The 16,549-nt window shown below is 40.5% G+C and overlaps 1 protein-coding gene across 4 annotated transcripts in view; it reads left to right on the top strand.

Annotated features, from left to right (window-relative positions):
* The window catches only part of LOC132831459 (cytochrome b5 reductase 4), a 150,183-nt gene that overhangs the window by 32,171 nt on the left and 101,463 nt on the right, over positions 1–16,549 (top strand). For all 4 annotated transcript variants that reach the window (XM_060849628.1, XM_060849634.1, XM_060849620.1 and 1 more), the window contains exons 5-7: positions 551–601; positions 10,168–10,219; positions 14,001–14,058. In XM_060849628.1, coding sequence (XP_060705611.1) covers positions 551–601; positions 10,168–10,219; positions 14,001–14,058 — 161 coding nt within the window. The remainder of the gene's footprint in view (positions 1–550; positions 602–10,167; positions 10,220–14,000; positions 14,059–16,549) is intronic.

Consider the following 16,549-nt stretch of genomic DNA (forward strand, 5'->3'; position numbering starts at 1 on the left):
CTTTTAAACATTGTAAAGATTATGAGCTCAATTTAGAGTCAAGTAGGAAGCCAAAATTATAAATGGTGTAGTTTGTCTTGGTCAGTGTCTCGGGAACAGGATAGAGTCAGCAGTCTGCAAATGGAGTTTGCTCATATTTAATTTTACAAGCGGCCCTTCATTGTGTGCTTCATTATTTCAACATTTAGCAGCTTTGTGTTATTGTGTTGCTTCTGTCACCCATCAACAGTGGATAGTATGAGACCAGTAGATCTATTGAGTGTGTTTACTCAGCTACATTGTATCTAAATAGTATGATCAGCAACGCTCCTGCCTACTTACAGCCATGAAATCTCTTGAAGCAGCAAGAAACATCAAATAAAAGGTAATTTGAGGATTGTTCAAGGAAAACAACATAATTTGAAGAAATTCTTTCCTTTTTCCAGATTTTGTTTCCAGAATTAATTTAAACTGTTGTCTTACAGCAATAATGTACAATGTCAATTTTCTGTATGTCATTACGTTGCTTATGAAGCTATGAATAATTTTATCTTTCTTTTTCCCTCCAAAGCTATTGAGAATCAGTCCGGTTTAAAAGCACCAAAGCAAAAGTTACTAAATGGTATGTGGAAAAAAAAACTTGTCCCCAAACACAAGAATTATCAGTTCATCATTTTATTTTGTGCTTAATAAAGTCCTATATTCGGATTTGATATTGTTACCCCAAACTGACATTTTTGACAGCATAATGCAAGCCTTGTGTTTAGTGCTATTTTCCAGAAATAACTAACTGAATTCTTTTTTCTTACTTTCAAATTCTTCTGACCAGTTTTTCAAAATTGTTTGCATAAGAATTTAAATTACAATTTCAAATGCTTCAATCAATAAATAGATATAGGGATTTTTAAAAAAGGTATTGGGTTTGTGCATAGGAATATAGAAAAAAGGTGTTTTATAGGCCTGCTTTGCCAATCAACTATATTTGTTGTAGTTACTAATAAGAAGTGGTCCCTCGTTGCCAATAAAGCAAGTATTGCCCACATCCCATGAATGAATAAAAGAAAACCTCTCTGCAATATTCTTTTTGTGTTCCCATATTCCATGATGCCATTAGTATCTAGAAATGTAATTGACTCTGCCTTGAACACACTTATAGATTGACCCTACACAACCCTTTAGAGTAGAGAACTCCAAAGTTTTACCACTTCCTCAGTGAATAAATTCTTCCACATTTTAGTCCAAGCTTGTTTGCCCCATATTCTGACATTTATCCCTGAGTTCAAGATACCGTAACCAGGGGAAATATCCTTCCTGCAGTTACCATGTCTAACTCTTAAGAATTTTGTACACTTCATTCATTCACTTCCCCTTCTAAATGAATTCTGGAGATTATCGGCCCCAGTCTTCTTCTTCTCTGTTCACAGGCAAATCCTGCTTTCTCAGGAATTAGATTCCATTATTAAGGGTGAGAATGTAGAGTACTTGGAAATGCATGATACAATAGGGCTGATAGGGTTGACACGGCTAAATAAGATAAGAGCCCACTGTGTGAGGGGAAGGTACTGGCATGGATATAGGATTGGTCAACTGGCAGAAGGCAGAAAGTGGGGATAAAGGGCTTGTCATATGAGGACCAGTTCAGAACTCTGGTTTGTAGTCTGAGTTTAGAAAAATGAGGGCGAAACTGATTGATTGAAATTTTCAGATACTGAGACACCTGAATAGAGTGAATGTGGACAAGATATTTCCATTCGTAGGACAGACTAGGACCCGAGGGCACAGCTTCAGAGTAAAGGGATGACCCTTTAGAATTGAGATGAGGAATTTCTTCAGTCAAAGGGTGCTGAATCTGTGGAGCCCGTTGTCAAAGAAGGCTGTGGAGACAAAGTCATTGAGTGTTTTTAAGACAGAGGTAGCCTATACATTAATAAGGGGACCAAAGGTTATGGGGAGAAGACTGGAGAATGAGTTTGGGGAACATATCAGCTGTGATCAAATGGGTCAGATTTGATGGGTCAAATGGCCTAATTCTGCACCAATATCATATTATCTTATGGAGTTTTTGTTGCATTTCCTCTAAGAAAAATGTTTATTTCTCGGGTAAAAAGACCAAAACTTTACACAACACTCGTACAATCTCAACAAGGCTCTGTTGATTTACATTTTTCGTAAGACAAAGGAAAAGAGAATTCTGATCATATTTTGACCTGGCTGCTGGGGTGTGGGCATTGCTGGGTGGCCAACCCAAATTTCCCATTGGCTTCTTGAATTTCTGCGATCATTTGTGTAGAAAGACCCACATTGCTGTTAGAGAGGGAGTTCCAGCATTTTGACTCAGCAACTCTGACAGAATTGTTATATTTACAAGTCAGGATGGTGAGCAACTTGGAGGGGAACTTGTGGTATTGATTTTCCTATGTATTTGCTGCTCTTTTTCTTCTCGCTGATGATAGTTTTGGGTTTGGAAATTGGTGCCAAGGAGCCATGCTGAATTTATCCAGTCTACATTGTAAATGTTACTGAATGTGGGTAGTGGCAAGAATGAGTATTTGTGGAGATGGTGTCAATCAGTCAAGCTACTTTATCCTGGATATTGTCAAGCTTCTTGATTATTATTGCAACCACGCTCATCCGGACATATGGCCACCATTACATAATATTCCAGACCTATAAATGTGGGCAGGCATTAGGGAGTCAGGAGATGAATTACTCTCAGCAGGAACAGCAATAATGAAGTAAATGGCCAGCCCTGTTCAGTTTCTGGTCAATGGTAACCTCTAAGATGTTTATGGGAGTATTCAATGATGATAATTCCATTGACTGTCAAGGGGTGTTGGCTAGATTATCTTCTGTTAGTGATGGTCATTGCCTGCCATTTATATGGTACAGATGTTACCACTTGTCAGCTCAAACCAGGATGTTGTTCATATCTTGCCGTATTGGATCATGAACTGCTACAGTACCTGAGGACTCGCAAATGATACTGAACATTATGCAATCATCAGCGAACATCCTCACTTCTGACATTATGATGGAGGGAAGGTCATTGATGATAGTGAGTGGGCCTAGGACACTTCCCTGAGGAACTCCCTTTGAGGTGTCCTGGAGCTGCAATTACTGACCTTCAAGAATCACAATTGTCTTCCTTTATGCTTGGTATGACTAACTACTGAAGAGTTTCCCCCTTACTTTCCATTCCTCTAATTTTGCTAGGGATCCTCAATGCATATTCAGTCAAATGTGGCCTTAATGTTGAATTCTGGAGCATGTTTTGGAGTACAAGTCTTCAGTGCTACGACCAAAATGTAGTCAGGGCCCGTAGCCCCAACAGTATCCCTTGCCTCTTGCCATTTCTAGATATCACATAGAGTGAACCAAATTGGCTGAAGACTGGCATTTCTGATGCTGGGGATATCTAGAGGATGTCAAAATAGATCATTGAATCAGACAGTACAGAAAAGGACTTATGGCCATCGAGTCTGCAGTGCTAAAAAAAACACTACCATTAGTATTACAACTACTTAACATACATTAGTCCCACTTTATCAGACTAGACCCATTGGCCTGAATGGTATGTCATTTCAAATGCTCATGCAAGTACTTTTTAATGTTGTGAAGTTACCTACCTTAGCTACCCGCCCAGGCAATGCATTTCAAAATTTTGAGGAAATGTTTTTGTCCTCCAATCCCATCTAAATCTCCTGCCTTTCAGTTTAGAAGTATGTCCCTTTGTTCTTGAGCCTTCGACTGTTCACCCTGTAAATGTGCCTTTAAAATCTTGTACACCTCGCTTAGGTCACCCTTCCAACTTCTCTGCTCTAAACAAACCAACCTGAGCTTATCCATAATTGAAATGTTCCATCTCAGTCAACATCCTAGTGAATCTCCAGTGCAACTACATCCTTCCTCTCGTGCATACAGTACTCCATAATGTCTGAACCAATGTTCTGAGCAGCTCCAACATAACCTCGTTGCTCTCAAGTCTATGAGTCACTTAATAAAAGTAAGAATCCTAACTACCCTATTGTCTGTCCTCCTTCAGAGATTTGTGGAAAAGCACCCCAAGATCCTGTGTTCCTCTGAGCATCCTGCATTCATTTGAGTAGTCCCTCATCTTGTTGCTTCTTCCAAAGTGCCTAACCTCATTTATATCAGAATAAAATTCCAGTGTTAAATTCCATCAACAGATGTCCCCAGCTCCCCCATAACTGAGGATAAGGATATTTGATTGATTTGATTTATTGTCAGTGTACCTAAGTACAGTGAAAAGCTTTGTTTGCAAGCAGTACAGGCAGATCATAGTAACCAAGGACATACAGGTCATAGGGTGAAACAAAACTTGGATAGAGTAAGACATACAGGTTACACCACACAGGACATGTGCACAGCAAGATCAACATTAACAAGATCAACATTATTTGAAGTTAGAGAATGCATTCATCAGTCTAATAATGACGGGGAATAAAGTGTTCTTGAACCTGCTAGTGCATATGTTCAAGCTTCTGTAACTTCTGCCTGATGGAAGAGGTTGTGGGTGAACATCGCTGGGGTGGGATGAGTCTTTGATGTTGGCAGCCTGTCTGCAGCAACTAGAGATGTAAATGGAGTCTAAGTATGGGAAGTTGGCTTCTATGATGATCTGGGCTGTGCACACAACCTTATATAGTTTTTAATGATCCTGGATGGAGCAATTGCCATACCAGGCCATCATGCAACCAGACAGTATGTTTTCTATGATGCATCTGTAAATGTTGGTGACGGTACTTCTGCATATGCCAGATTTCCTGAGCCACCTGAGGAAGAAGAGACATTGTTGGGTCTTCTTGACAGTTGCATCTACATGGAAAATCGGGGAATAGGTTGTCTGTTATTGTCACTCCTAGGAATTTGAAGCTCTCAGTCCTGTCAACCTCTGCTCCGTTGATGAATACGGGGGTGTTTTCTTTTCCTTTTTTTCTCAAGTCAATGATCAGTTCTTTATTTTTGTCGACATTGAGAGGGAGAGAGGTTGTTATCCTTGCACCTCATCATCAAGCCCTCTATTTCCTTTCTATATTCTGACTCGTCGTTATTTGATATCCGTTCTACCCTGGTGGTGTCATCAGCCAATTTGTCGATGGCGATCATTTGGAATTAGCTACGGGGTGTAAATGGAGTACAATAGAGATTTGCAAACACATCCTTGGGGCCTCAAGTGTTGTGTTATTGTGGAGAAGGTGCAGTTGTTTATCTTCACGGATTGTGGTCTATGGATCAAGAAGCTGACGATCCAGTTGCAGAGGGTGGAGCTGAGACCTAGGTTTTGGAGCTTTGAGATCAATCTGGAATGGATAATGGAATCAAGATGAAGCTGTATTTGATGAGCAGGAGTCTGATGTAGGTGTCCTTGTTATTCACATGTTCCAGAGATGCATGCGTGGCGAGGGAAATGCTGTCTATTGTGGACCTGTTACATTGGTAGGCAAATTGCAGGGGATTGAGGCAGGCTGGGAGACTAGAGTTGAGGTGGACCATGACCAGCCTCTCAAAGCACTTCATGATTGTGGAGGTCACAGCCACTGGGCAGTAGTCATTAAGGCATGTTGCATGTGCTTTCCTAGTTACTGGGATGATGGTGATCTTCTTGAAGCTGGTGGGGACTTGGGCTTGGAGGCGTGAGAGGCTGTAGATGTCAGTGAATATCTCTGCCAGCTGGTCCGCACAAGGCCTAAGTGCATGACTGGAGATTCCATCCAGGCATGTCACTTTCCTTGGGTTGACTCCCAGGAAGGCTAATCTGCCATCTGCAGTGGTGATGGAGGGAACAGGCCAGTCTGGGACAGGTGACACCACGCAGCTGGCATTCTGCTCAAACTGAGCATAGAAAGCTTTGAGCGCATCAGGAAGGGATGTGTCTTTTTCTGCTATCTCACTGTTCTTCATTTTGTATCCCATTATTGTTGTTTAGGCCTTGCCACAGGCAGCAGGATTCTATATGGTTGGTTTCAGCCTCGATTTGGTCAAATACTGCCTCTTGGCATTTCTGATGGCTTTGCGGAAGTCAAAACTTGTTTTTCCTTATAGGTCTGGATTGTCTAACTTGATGTACGTCTGGTCTTCAATAGGGAGTGAATTTTCCAGTTCATTCAAGGTTTCCATTTGGGGAACACCTGAATTGACCTCTTGGCACGTAGTCCTCCACACATTTGCTGATGACGCCTGTGATGGTGGTGGCATACTCATGTAGGTTTTCTGCCGAGTACTTGAATTCGGTCCAGTTACCAATTCCAAGCTGTCCCAGAAACACTTTTCTACTGCCTCAGACCTGCTTGTATTTCTTCTGTGAAGGATCCGCCTGTTTCAATTACCAATTGTAATTTGGGAGGAGGAACACGGTGTTGTGATTTGATTTTCCGAAGTGTGGACAGGGAATAGAGACGTAGGCGTCCTTGGTTGTGTTTCAGTGTTCGGTCCTCTAGTGAGGCAGGAGATGTGTTGGTGATACTTTGGCAACTCCCTCTTGCAGTTAACTTCGTGGAAGTGACAATGAGTAAGGCCTTGGTGAATTTTGTCTCCAAAATATTTGTAACAATTTGTGGAGCTTTCTTCTCCAGTAAGTATTTTATTGTCCACTACCATTCATAATTAAATGTGACAAGACAGAAATCACTTAGTTATGTCTATCATAGGTGTTTGGTATGCTTTCCTTTATTGGTCAGAGTATTGAGTACAGGAATTGGGAGATCATGTTGTGGCTGTACAGTACATTGGTTAGACCACTGTTGGAATATTGTATGCACTTCTGGTCTCCTTCCTATCGGAAAGATGTTGTGAAACTTGAAAGGGTGCAGAAAAGGTTTACAAGGATGTTGTCAGGGTTGGAAGGTTTGAACTATAGGAAGAGGCTGAACGGGCGTCGGAGGCTGAGGGGTGACTTTAGAGATTTACAAAATTGAGGGGCATAGATAGGATAAATAGACAAAGTCGTTTCCCTGGGAGTCAGAACTAGAGGGTATAGGTTTAGGGTGAGAGGGGAAAGATGTAAGAGATACCTAAGGGACAACTTTTTCACACAGAGTGTGGTACGTGTATGGAATGAGCTGCCAGAGGAAGTGGTGGAGGCTGGTAAGATTGCAACATTTAAGAGGCATTTGGATGGGTATATGAATAGGAAGGGTTTGGAGGGATATGGGCTGGGTGTTGGCAGGTGGGACTAGATTGGGTTGAGATATCTGGTCGGCATGGACAGGTTTGACTGAAGGGTCTGTTTCCATGCTATACATCTCTATGACCCTGACCTGCAGTTTTGTATTTGGCATTCAGGTAGTTCCATGTTGTAGCTTCGCAAGATTGACGCCTCATTTTTTAGTATGTCTGGTGCTGTTCCTGGCATGCTTTCCTGCACTCTTCTTTAAACCAGGGTTGATGGTATTGGCAGGGTGGGAGATAAATCAGGTCACAAGGCTACAAATTGCTGCTACTGTTGATAGACCACATGGATACCCTGTTTGGTGATAGTGCCACACAACATGAAGGAAGATATTTCCAATCTGCAGGCAAGATTTGTCTGAACAAGGACTGCGTTGGTCACTTTAAAGGAAACATCACAGTCAGATGCATCTGCAGCCGAATGCTATTTCCAGATTTTTATTGAATTCAAATTTGACCATCTCCTGTGATGAGTTTCAAAGCCGGGTCCCCAGCATATTACCACTAGATACCTTATTATCACAATATCATCAGTATGTAGCCAGCAGCTGGAAATATGATGTAATAATCGCCATGTAAGTGAAGAATAGTTGGAGAGTCCCTGTGGTTAATTTTTAATTTCTTTGTTTAAGGCTTTTACAATGGAGCTACAAGATGCATCTTTTACCCTGATTATTAGTCGTAAATCGGTTTCCCCAAAATCTTCCAAATTTGCCAAATATGATAGGACAAAACAAAACTGTACATGTCAGACATCTGAAATGAAGTAAAAAAAAAGGTGGAAACTTTCTAGCATCAATGAAGAGATCAGAAGTTGCAGAGCTTCTGCCAGTTCTGATTAAAGGCCATTGACCTGAAAATTAGGGACAGTTTTAGCTCCAAAATGGTTGAGTTTTGTTCAAGTGGGAGGTTAATAATTCTAAAACAGGATCAACCCACCTTGAACTTAGTCACTTCCAGTTTTAAAATCCGCAAGATGTGACGCAGCTTGGAGGTGAAAGGAGGGAAGTGAAAATAATTTAATTGTCTTCATTTTAGCTATATTTCTACATTTAACTCTTGTTGGCGGGTTTTCTCAAGTTCTAAACATCTGGTAGCTAAAAGTAGAGTAGCAGCAATTGTGATCCATAAGGAAGGGGTTCTTCAGAGCCAACAAGCTACACCGTAATTTTTCTCACACCCCTGACCATCATTTATTTCCCTCTTCTAACCACCAACCTCTCCCCACCATCTCCTAACTGCCACCTTTGGTTCCACATCTGCTCCCTGCTGCCTGGTTCTACAATAATATATTTAGATTCTAAAATTACCATTAAATCACTCAATTGAATCAAAACTGCTCCAACCTTTTCCTAATGGGTTGTAGCAGTTCAAGACAGTGGATCACTGCCACCTCCTCAAGGGCTATTAATGATGAAAATAAATACTATCCTTGCCAGCAATGCCCAGATCCTGTGAATGAATTTTGAAAAGAAATCTCTAAGTATTGGTGTCACCTGGAACAGTTTGATCATTGGACTTACTGACAGTGATTATGCTATTTGACAAGGTTGCCCATAGGTTGTTAACTTTGGCACCCACATAAGCTGAGTGTTTTTGATGCTTTCTGTCTCATTCACTAAGCCACTTGACTAATTTGCCTAACTGCAAGTGAACTTTGCTGACTTTTAGATATTTTCTAATGAACCCATTCTGAGAAGTTATTGCATACTTCTGGAGCAGATGGGACTTGAACCCAAGCCTCATCAGAGGTAGGGACACTACCACTGTCCCACAAGAGCTGCTTGCCACGCCCCCCCCCCCTCCCATGACATTTATGGGTAATGGGTAGAGTTACCTCAAAATTGTATTAGATGTCCTTTCCAGAAATACACCTGGCAACTAATCATCTACTCATGAAGTGATTTATGTTATGAACAAAATGTCTGTTACTACCCATTAGGGTAGTGCACCATACACTGAGCTATGCTATTCCCAGAGTTGTGCCAAATATTAACTTTCTTTTTTAAAAGTATGCACTGATGCCTAATTTGCCAACTCTCAGACCAAGGTAGATGGAAAGCACAGAGCTGGTTTCTGTTCTGAACAAAGATTATAATGCGCTACGAGTATTACACTATAGCTACAGATAAATAGAACTGTTTATGGTTTAAATCGGTACATCATAGGTATATAACAGTACCCCCCAAAGCTCTCATCCTGGTAAAAGCTCCCCATCACAGGTACACATTCTCGCGCGCACACACACACGCACACACACACACACACACACACACACACACACACACACACACACACACACACACACGTATACGGAGGTGGGACACCTGGAAGGTCAGTTCTGTGGCCTTTGTCTCATATTCTCTGAATGCCTCTACTGGTTAGTAAAATGTACAGAGTACATAGTTCACTTGTAAAATGTCTCTATTCATTATTTCAAAAGTTACAGCTTACTATAAGTACAACAGGAAAGGTAATTGTCTACTTTATGTTTAAACTGAGTGACTTATAGCAGAGAACAGGTAGATTCTGCTGGAGAGAACAACTGCACACACTTGTGTATCTTCCCCTCTCTCTGTGTCAATATCTTTGTTACTTGTTTCCAATTATACCTTATTCAGTTAGCTGAGAACCAGTCAGCTTCACTTGTTACAACTACTGGCTTTAGAATATCACTACATTGCAGTTACCGACAACCACCAAAAGAGTTCACGAAAGGTATCAAATTCCGTGCTGTGAAATTATGCAGCCGTCCTGGTAAATCCTTGTTTTTGAAAGCAGAGTTCTAATTTGAATCCACAGTTTTTAGAAACATATAAGTAAAAACATGTTATCCCAGCAGGTCAGAGGAATTTATGGAAACCTACTTTACTTTGGAATTGACAGGTATCACAATCTGTTGGAAATCTAGATCATAATGTGATTGTAAGATGTCATTTTTAAACAGCACTCTGCTTTATATAGATCATATATTTTTGTAATTCTAAATGATTTTCACAGGTACAGGTAATCTAGATGGGTTTGAAAAGCAATCAAAAAATGTCCCCCTCAGGTAAGTGTTTTTGTTCTTTTGTTTGTGTGTGAATCGATACTGTCTTGGCTGTTTTATGTCTTAATGTGTTTATGCATATAGTTTCAGTACTTACTATCAAAGATTTTTCAAAAAGATGTAACGTTAATGGATAAATAAATGAGCAGAATAACCAGCTTTGCATTCATTTCTCTAATACATCAACCTAAGATATTAACAAGTACATTTTAAAGAACTTGGTTGCTCTGTTCATGTAACAAACACAAATAATGCACTAATTGTTAAACTGTACATTTAATGTCAAAGAGGAGACTGTTTGGTCCATTCCTCATACAATGCCCTCTGGAAAAACTCTCCAATTTGGAATGTTGTTTTGCTCTTGCCTAGTATTTTAAAAATTTCTTTGCAGATAATTATCCCCATGATTTTCAGATGCTGGCATGGATTGTGCATCCACTGCTGTTTACATAAGAACAGCAGTAGGCCGTTCAGTTCCTCGAGCCTGTTCCACCATTCAATGAGATCATGGCTGATATGTGGCCTGTGTATACCTGCCTTTGGTGCATGCCCATTTGATATCTTTGCTTAACAAAACGTTATCTACCTTAGATATAAAATTAGCAATTGATCTAGAATTAACTGCCATTTGTTCCTAGTCATGTGTGTAGAAAATCCCAGATTCTCCCTTTGTTTTTAGATTAGATTACTTACAGTGTGGAAACAGGCCCTTCAGCCCAACAAGTCCACACTGACCCGCTGATGCGCAACCCACCCAGACCCATTCCACAATATTTACCCCTTCACCTAACACTATGGGCAATTTTGCATGGCCAATTTACCTAACCTGCACATTTTTGGATTGTGGGAGGAAATCTGAGCACCCGAAGGAAACCCATGCAGACACGGGGACAATGTGCAAACTCCACACACACAGTCGCCTCAGGCAGGAATTGAACCCAGCTCTCTGGTGCTGTGAGGCAGCAGTGCAATTTATGCTCTTAAATTGCAGAATCTCAGACCACTGTAATTCATTTTTTTTCTGTTTTTATTTAACTATGGAAAATGTCAATGCTTATCTCAATTTTTGCTTCACCTTCTTTGCTCTTATTTTTTCTTGTTTGTCTTTTAATTAAAGCCTTTCATCCTTTGTGTCATCTTTGAATCCTTTGTGTATCCTTCTAATACTTTTACACACTTCCTAAATTAAAATGTCCAGTTTTGAGCACAGAATTCTAATTGGTCCCACCAGTGGGTAGTATTGGATTTAGTATTCACCTGCTGAGCTGCCATTAAGTCGTTTCAGGTCTCTTTACTGCTCATGGTCCTTGGAAACTATAAGATAGTCTGTGGAAATTGTAACAGGAAGTGTGCTTATTGTATAATGTGAATTACGCAATATTGAACTCTGCACAGTAAATTGTAGAATTTAACCTTCAGTTACATGTCCCCCTAAGTTTTTCACGATACTAGAAATATTTTGTATGTTACTATTCAATATCTGGCAATAGAGTGAGTAGTGCAAAGGTGTAGGACTTATATTTTCGGGCCTAGTAAGAAGGTGACCTTGTACTCTGCAGCTCGTAGATAGAGTAGATTCTAACACTCAAGAAGTTTAACAGGACAAAGCAACCTCTTTGACTGGCATACCATCCACTCTCTGAGTGACAATCCTGGAACTCTTGTCCCAGCAATTCTGTGGGTATCTCTAAACCCCAAGGGCGGCAGTAAAATAAGAAGAGAGCTCACCACCATCTTCTCCAGAGAATTTAGAGATCAGCAATAAATGCTAGCTGAGCCACGAACACTCATATCCCATAAATAACAAAAAGACATAGCACTTGAAGTATGGTCTAGCTAGGGCTTCATATAGCTATAGCATAATAACATGAGATTATGATTTATGGAATTAGACAATATAGATTGACAATTGTTTTACAAAAATAATTTATGTGCTCAAGACATTTCACAGGACGATTATAAATCAAGTCTAACATCTAGGCACAGAAGCAGGTATTGGATTGGATGATCAAAATCTTAGTCAAATAAATAGAGTTTAAGGAGTGTTTTAAAGGAAGAATGCTTGGTAAAGAGAAGTAGGGAAGGTATTCTTAATCTTGGAGCCTAGGTGATTGAAGAAGTGGTCACCAATGGTAGAGTAATTGAAATCAGGCATACACAACACCAGAATTAGAGAGCACGGATATCTCAGAGAGTTACAGGGCTGAGATGGTGCAAGGCCTAGGTTGACAGTTTAAAAACAAGTGTAAGAATTTTAAGTTATGTGACTAGAAACCAATGAAGGCCAACAAGAACTAAGATATTAGGAGACAGGGTTTGGTTTTCATCACCAATTTATCACGAGTCCTCATCTAGACCATTGCTATTTGCTACTAATAGGAAAGGGCGAAAAGAAGAAAGGAAATTAAGACAATACTTATCATGAGAAAAGTGGTGCTAGGGGCACTAATGGGACCAAAGGTTGATAAGTCCTCCGGACCACATGGAATGCATGTTGGAATACTGAAAAATATCTACAGAGATAGTGGATACACTACTAGTAATCTTCCAAGAATCCTTAGATTTTGGATCAATCCCAGCTGCCAATGCAACATTTTTATTCAAAAGTTAGGGGGGGACTGCAGGACAAAACAAAAAAGTGTGAGTTACTATAAGCCAGCAAGCTTAACCTCTGTTGGGAAAATGTTAGCGTCCATTATAATGCATGTAATAGCAGACCATTTAGAAATATCTGATATGACCAAGCAGAGTGAGTACTGCTTCATGAAGGTAAATCATGCCTGGTAATTTTATTAGATTAGATTAGATTACTTACAGTGTGGAAACAGGCCCTTCGGCACAACAAGTGCACACCGACCCGCCGAAGCACAACCCACCCATACCCCTACATTTGCCCCTTACCTAACAGTATGGGCAATTTAGCATGGCCAATTCACCTGACCCGCACATCTTAGAATTCTTTGAGGAGGTAATAAGCCTGATAGAGGGAAAACTGTGGATATAATATATTTGCATTTTCAGAAAGCATTAGGCTACTTAATAAGATAAAAGATCACAGTGTTGGAAGTTATATACTAGCATAGATCGGGTTTAACTAAATAGTAAAGATGAAGTTTGGATATGGTGTTGCATTTTTAGGATGTCAACCTGTAACTAGTGGAGTCCCTGAGGGGATCAGTGCTGAGTCGAAATTACTTACAGTATGTTCATGATTTGGACAAGGAAAGTGAATGTACTATACCCAAGTTTATGAATGGTATAAAAATGGGCGGGATGGCAAGTTAATTCTTGTGATATGGGTAGCAAGACTGGCATCTAATGCCCATTCCTAATTTACCTTGAGAAGGTCTTGGCTGACATTATTCTTGAATCACATTGCAGTGTGATAAAGCAGAATGATTTGTTTTGCCAGTTCAGAAGGCATTTAAGACTTGGGCACTTTGGTAAGGACTGAAGTGGGTAAATATGCCATCTTCGCTAAAGTACAAATGTGCCTTTAACACTTTACCCTTTGCTCCTTGATGACCTACAACAATAGCTTGCCACGATGTAGATTTCAAATTTGTCTGTTCTCTATGGTTTAGTATCTTGTATCTTTCTGCTGAATCTCCTGTATCAACTTGTTCACGTGAAGGGTCTCATTTCACTAGTTTTCTATCACCTGTACAATTCTTTTGAGCTAAAAAATGTTATTTCAGATTGGTGATGAAAATGTATTTTATATGCTGAATTGAAAAGGTGTTGTCATCCAACTCAAATTCTCTCTTTTAAACAATTTCACCAGACATGAATGGTTTCAGACAGAGGATACAATCACAGTTGTTATATACACCAAACAAAAGGTATGTATTCAAAAATAAAACCACTTATAGAACTAACTTTAGGTAGACTAATGGGTAATCTTAGCTGGCTGTAATAGTGTTGCTTATCACAGACATGTCAAGAAATCTGTAGGATGCGAGGGAAAAGAGGAGTATCTCAGACTTTGAATAATTCTGAAGGTCACTTTAACTTGACAATTAAGCAGCTGTCATCTTTTTGAAATTGAATATTAAAATATTTAAAAGGATATGCAAATATTCAGTAAATTAAACCTTGAAAGAGATTTTGACAAATCATAACATTGGTCTTCATTTGAGATCTGTAGTGTTTCTCTCAGCAAATTATGGCAGATTGGTTCTCACTTTGTTGTCTTTTCCGTAATCCTTCCACCCAGAATTTTAAAACTGATTCTAGTATTTTAAAATTTGTGAATCTGAAGTTCGATAACTTTGAAAGAATTTGTGCTACATTTGAAATCAATCTTTTCTTAGCACCTCATCGTCTTTCACTGTCTTCTTCAAAATATCTGTGTTTAAATACATTTACACACAATGCTCTCAAAGATTAAATTTGTTTCACTTAGCTTTTCTGGACAATAACATACTTATTTTGATTTTAATTGCCTCTGAACCCAAGTTTTATTTTCCAAAGTGGTTACTTTTGTTGTCTCCTTATTTCTGAATATGAAATGCGAGCATCAGTTGAAGACTTCTTGAACATTCAGAGCAGATTTTCTTTGATTCGTTCTTTGAATATATTTAAAAATAACTTTTTTTTTATTTTCAACAAGGTCAAAAGCTGGGAATCCTGCAGCAATTGACTTAACTTCTGACTCCCCAAAGCCTGTCCACAATCTACAAGGCCCAAGTTGGGAGTGTGAGGGAATACTCTCCATTTGTTGAATGACTGCCGCTCTAACAACACTCAACAAGCATGGGAGGTGGGCTTGCCTCAGCCTGTGCAGAAAGTAGAGATGATGATGGGGTTTCTTGGCTATGAAGCTGGTGTTGAGGGTCCAGGTGAGAATCTCCACTAGATGTATGCCAAGAAATTTGGTGCTCTTCATGATCTCCACGGGGGAGCGTCAATGTCCAGCAGAAAGTGGTCGCTCTGTGTCCTCCTGAAGTCAACAACCATCTCTTCCGTCTTGTCTACGTTCAGAGACAGGTTGTTGGCTCTGCACCAGTCTATTAGCCGCTGCACCTCTTCTCTGTATGCCGACTCATCGGTCGGTGCTGATGAGATCCACTATAGTCGTAATGAACTTGATGTGATTCGACCTGTGCATTGCTACACAGTCATGTGTCAGCAGGATGAACAGCACTGGACTGAGCACTAAAACCTGGGGGCCCATGCTCAATATGATGATGTTGGAGAAGCTGTTCCCAATCTGGACTGACTGAGGTCTCCCAGTCAGGAAGTCCAGGATCCAGTTACAAAGGAAGGTATTTAGGCTCAGCAGATGTGGCTTTCCAATCAGGTGCTGTGGAACGATTGTGTTAAATGCAGAACTGAAGTCCATGAACAGTAGTTTCACATAGGTGTATTCCTTCTCCATTTGGGTAAGGGTCAGGTGGAGGGTGGTGGAAATGGCATCTATTGAGCAGTTTGATCAATACGTGATCTGTAGGGTGTCTGGTGATGGGGGCAGTAGGATCTTCATATGCATCATCATGAGCCTCTTGAAGCACTTCATGATGATGGATGTTAGCGCAACTAGGTGGTAGTCGTTGAGACAGGGTGCTGAAGATTTCTTCGGCATGGGGATAATGATAGCAGCCTTGATGCACGTTAGAACTATGGCGCAGCTCAGGGAGATGTTAAAGATGTCCATTAGAATATCCACCAGTATATCAGAGTATCCTCTGAACACTATTAACTGGGTTGACTCTGCATAGGGTTTTCCTCATGTCAGCCGTGGTAAGACACAGCACCTGGTCATTACGAGGGGGCATGGACCTCCTCACTGCCATGTCATTTCATGCCCTCAAACCGTGCATTTAAGTTGTTCAACTCACCTGAGAGGGAGGCATCACCAGCACAAGCAGGCAATGCTGTTCTGTGGTTAATGATGTCCTGGATGCAATTATATATGTTCCATGTATCGCCGCTGACATGAAAGTGACTGTGTATTCTCTGTGCGTATTCTTTTTAGCCTAAGTCAGGTTGGCCCTCACTGTTGTCAGGGCTGCCTTGTCATCTGCTCTGAAGGCAGAATCATGGGGTCCTCAGCATCACACACACCTTTGAAGTCATTAACGGTTCCTGGTTGGGGTGAGAAGTAATGGTCTTGGACACAGTGATGTTGTCAATAACTTGCTAATGTACCAAATTCCTGATGCCGTGTACTCCTCTAAGTTGATGGGTCGCAATTGGTTGCCGCCTCCTTGCCAGTCAGTGCGCACAAAACAGTCTTGAAGAGCAGAATGGCTCCTGCCGGCCAGGTTTTCACCTGCTTCAGAATTGGTTTGACACATCTGATGAGCAGTCTGTATACTGGGATTAGCATAA

The sequence above is a fragment of the Hemiscyllium ocellatum genome, chromosome 3 (assembly GCF_020745735.1).
Source record: "Hemiscyllium ocellatum isolate sHemOce1 chromosome 3, sHemOce1.pat.X.cur, whole genome shotgun sequence".
In the NCBI taxonomy this organism is placed as follows: Eukaryota; Metazoa; Chordata; class Chondrichthyes; order Orectolobiformes; family Hemiscylliidae; genus Hemiscyllium; species Hemiscyllium ocellatum.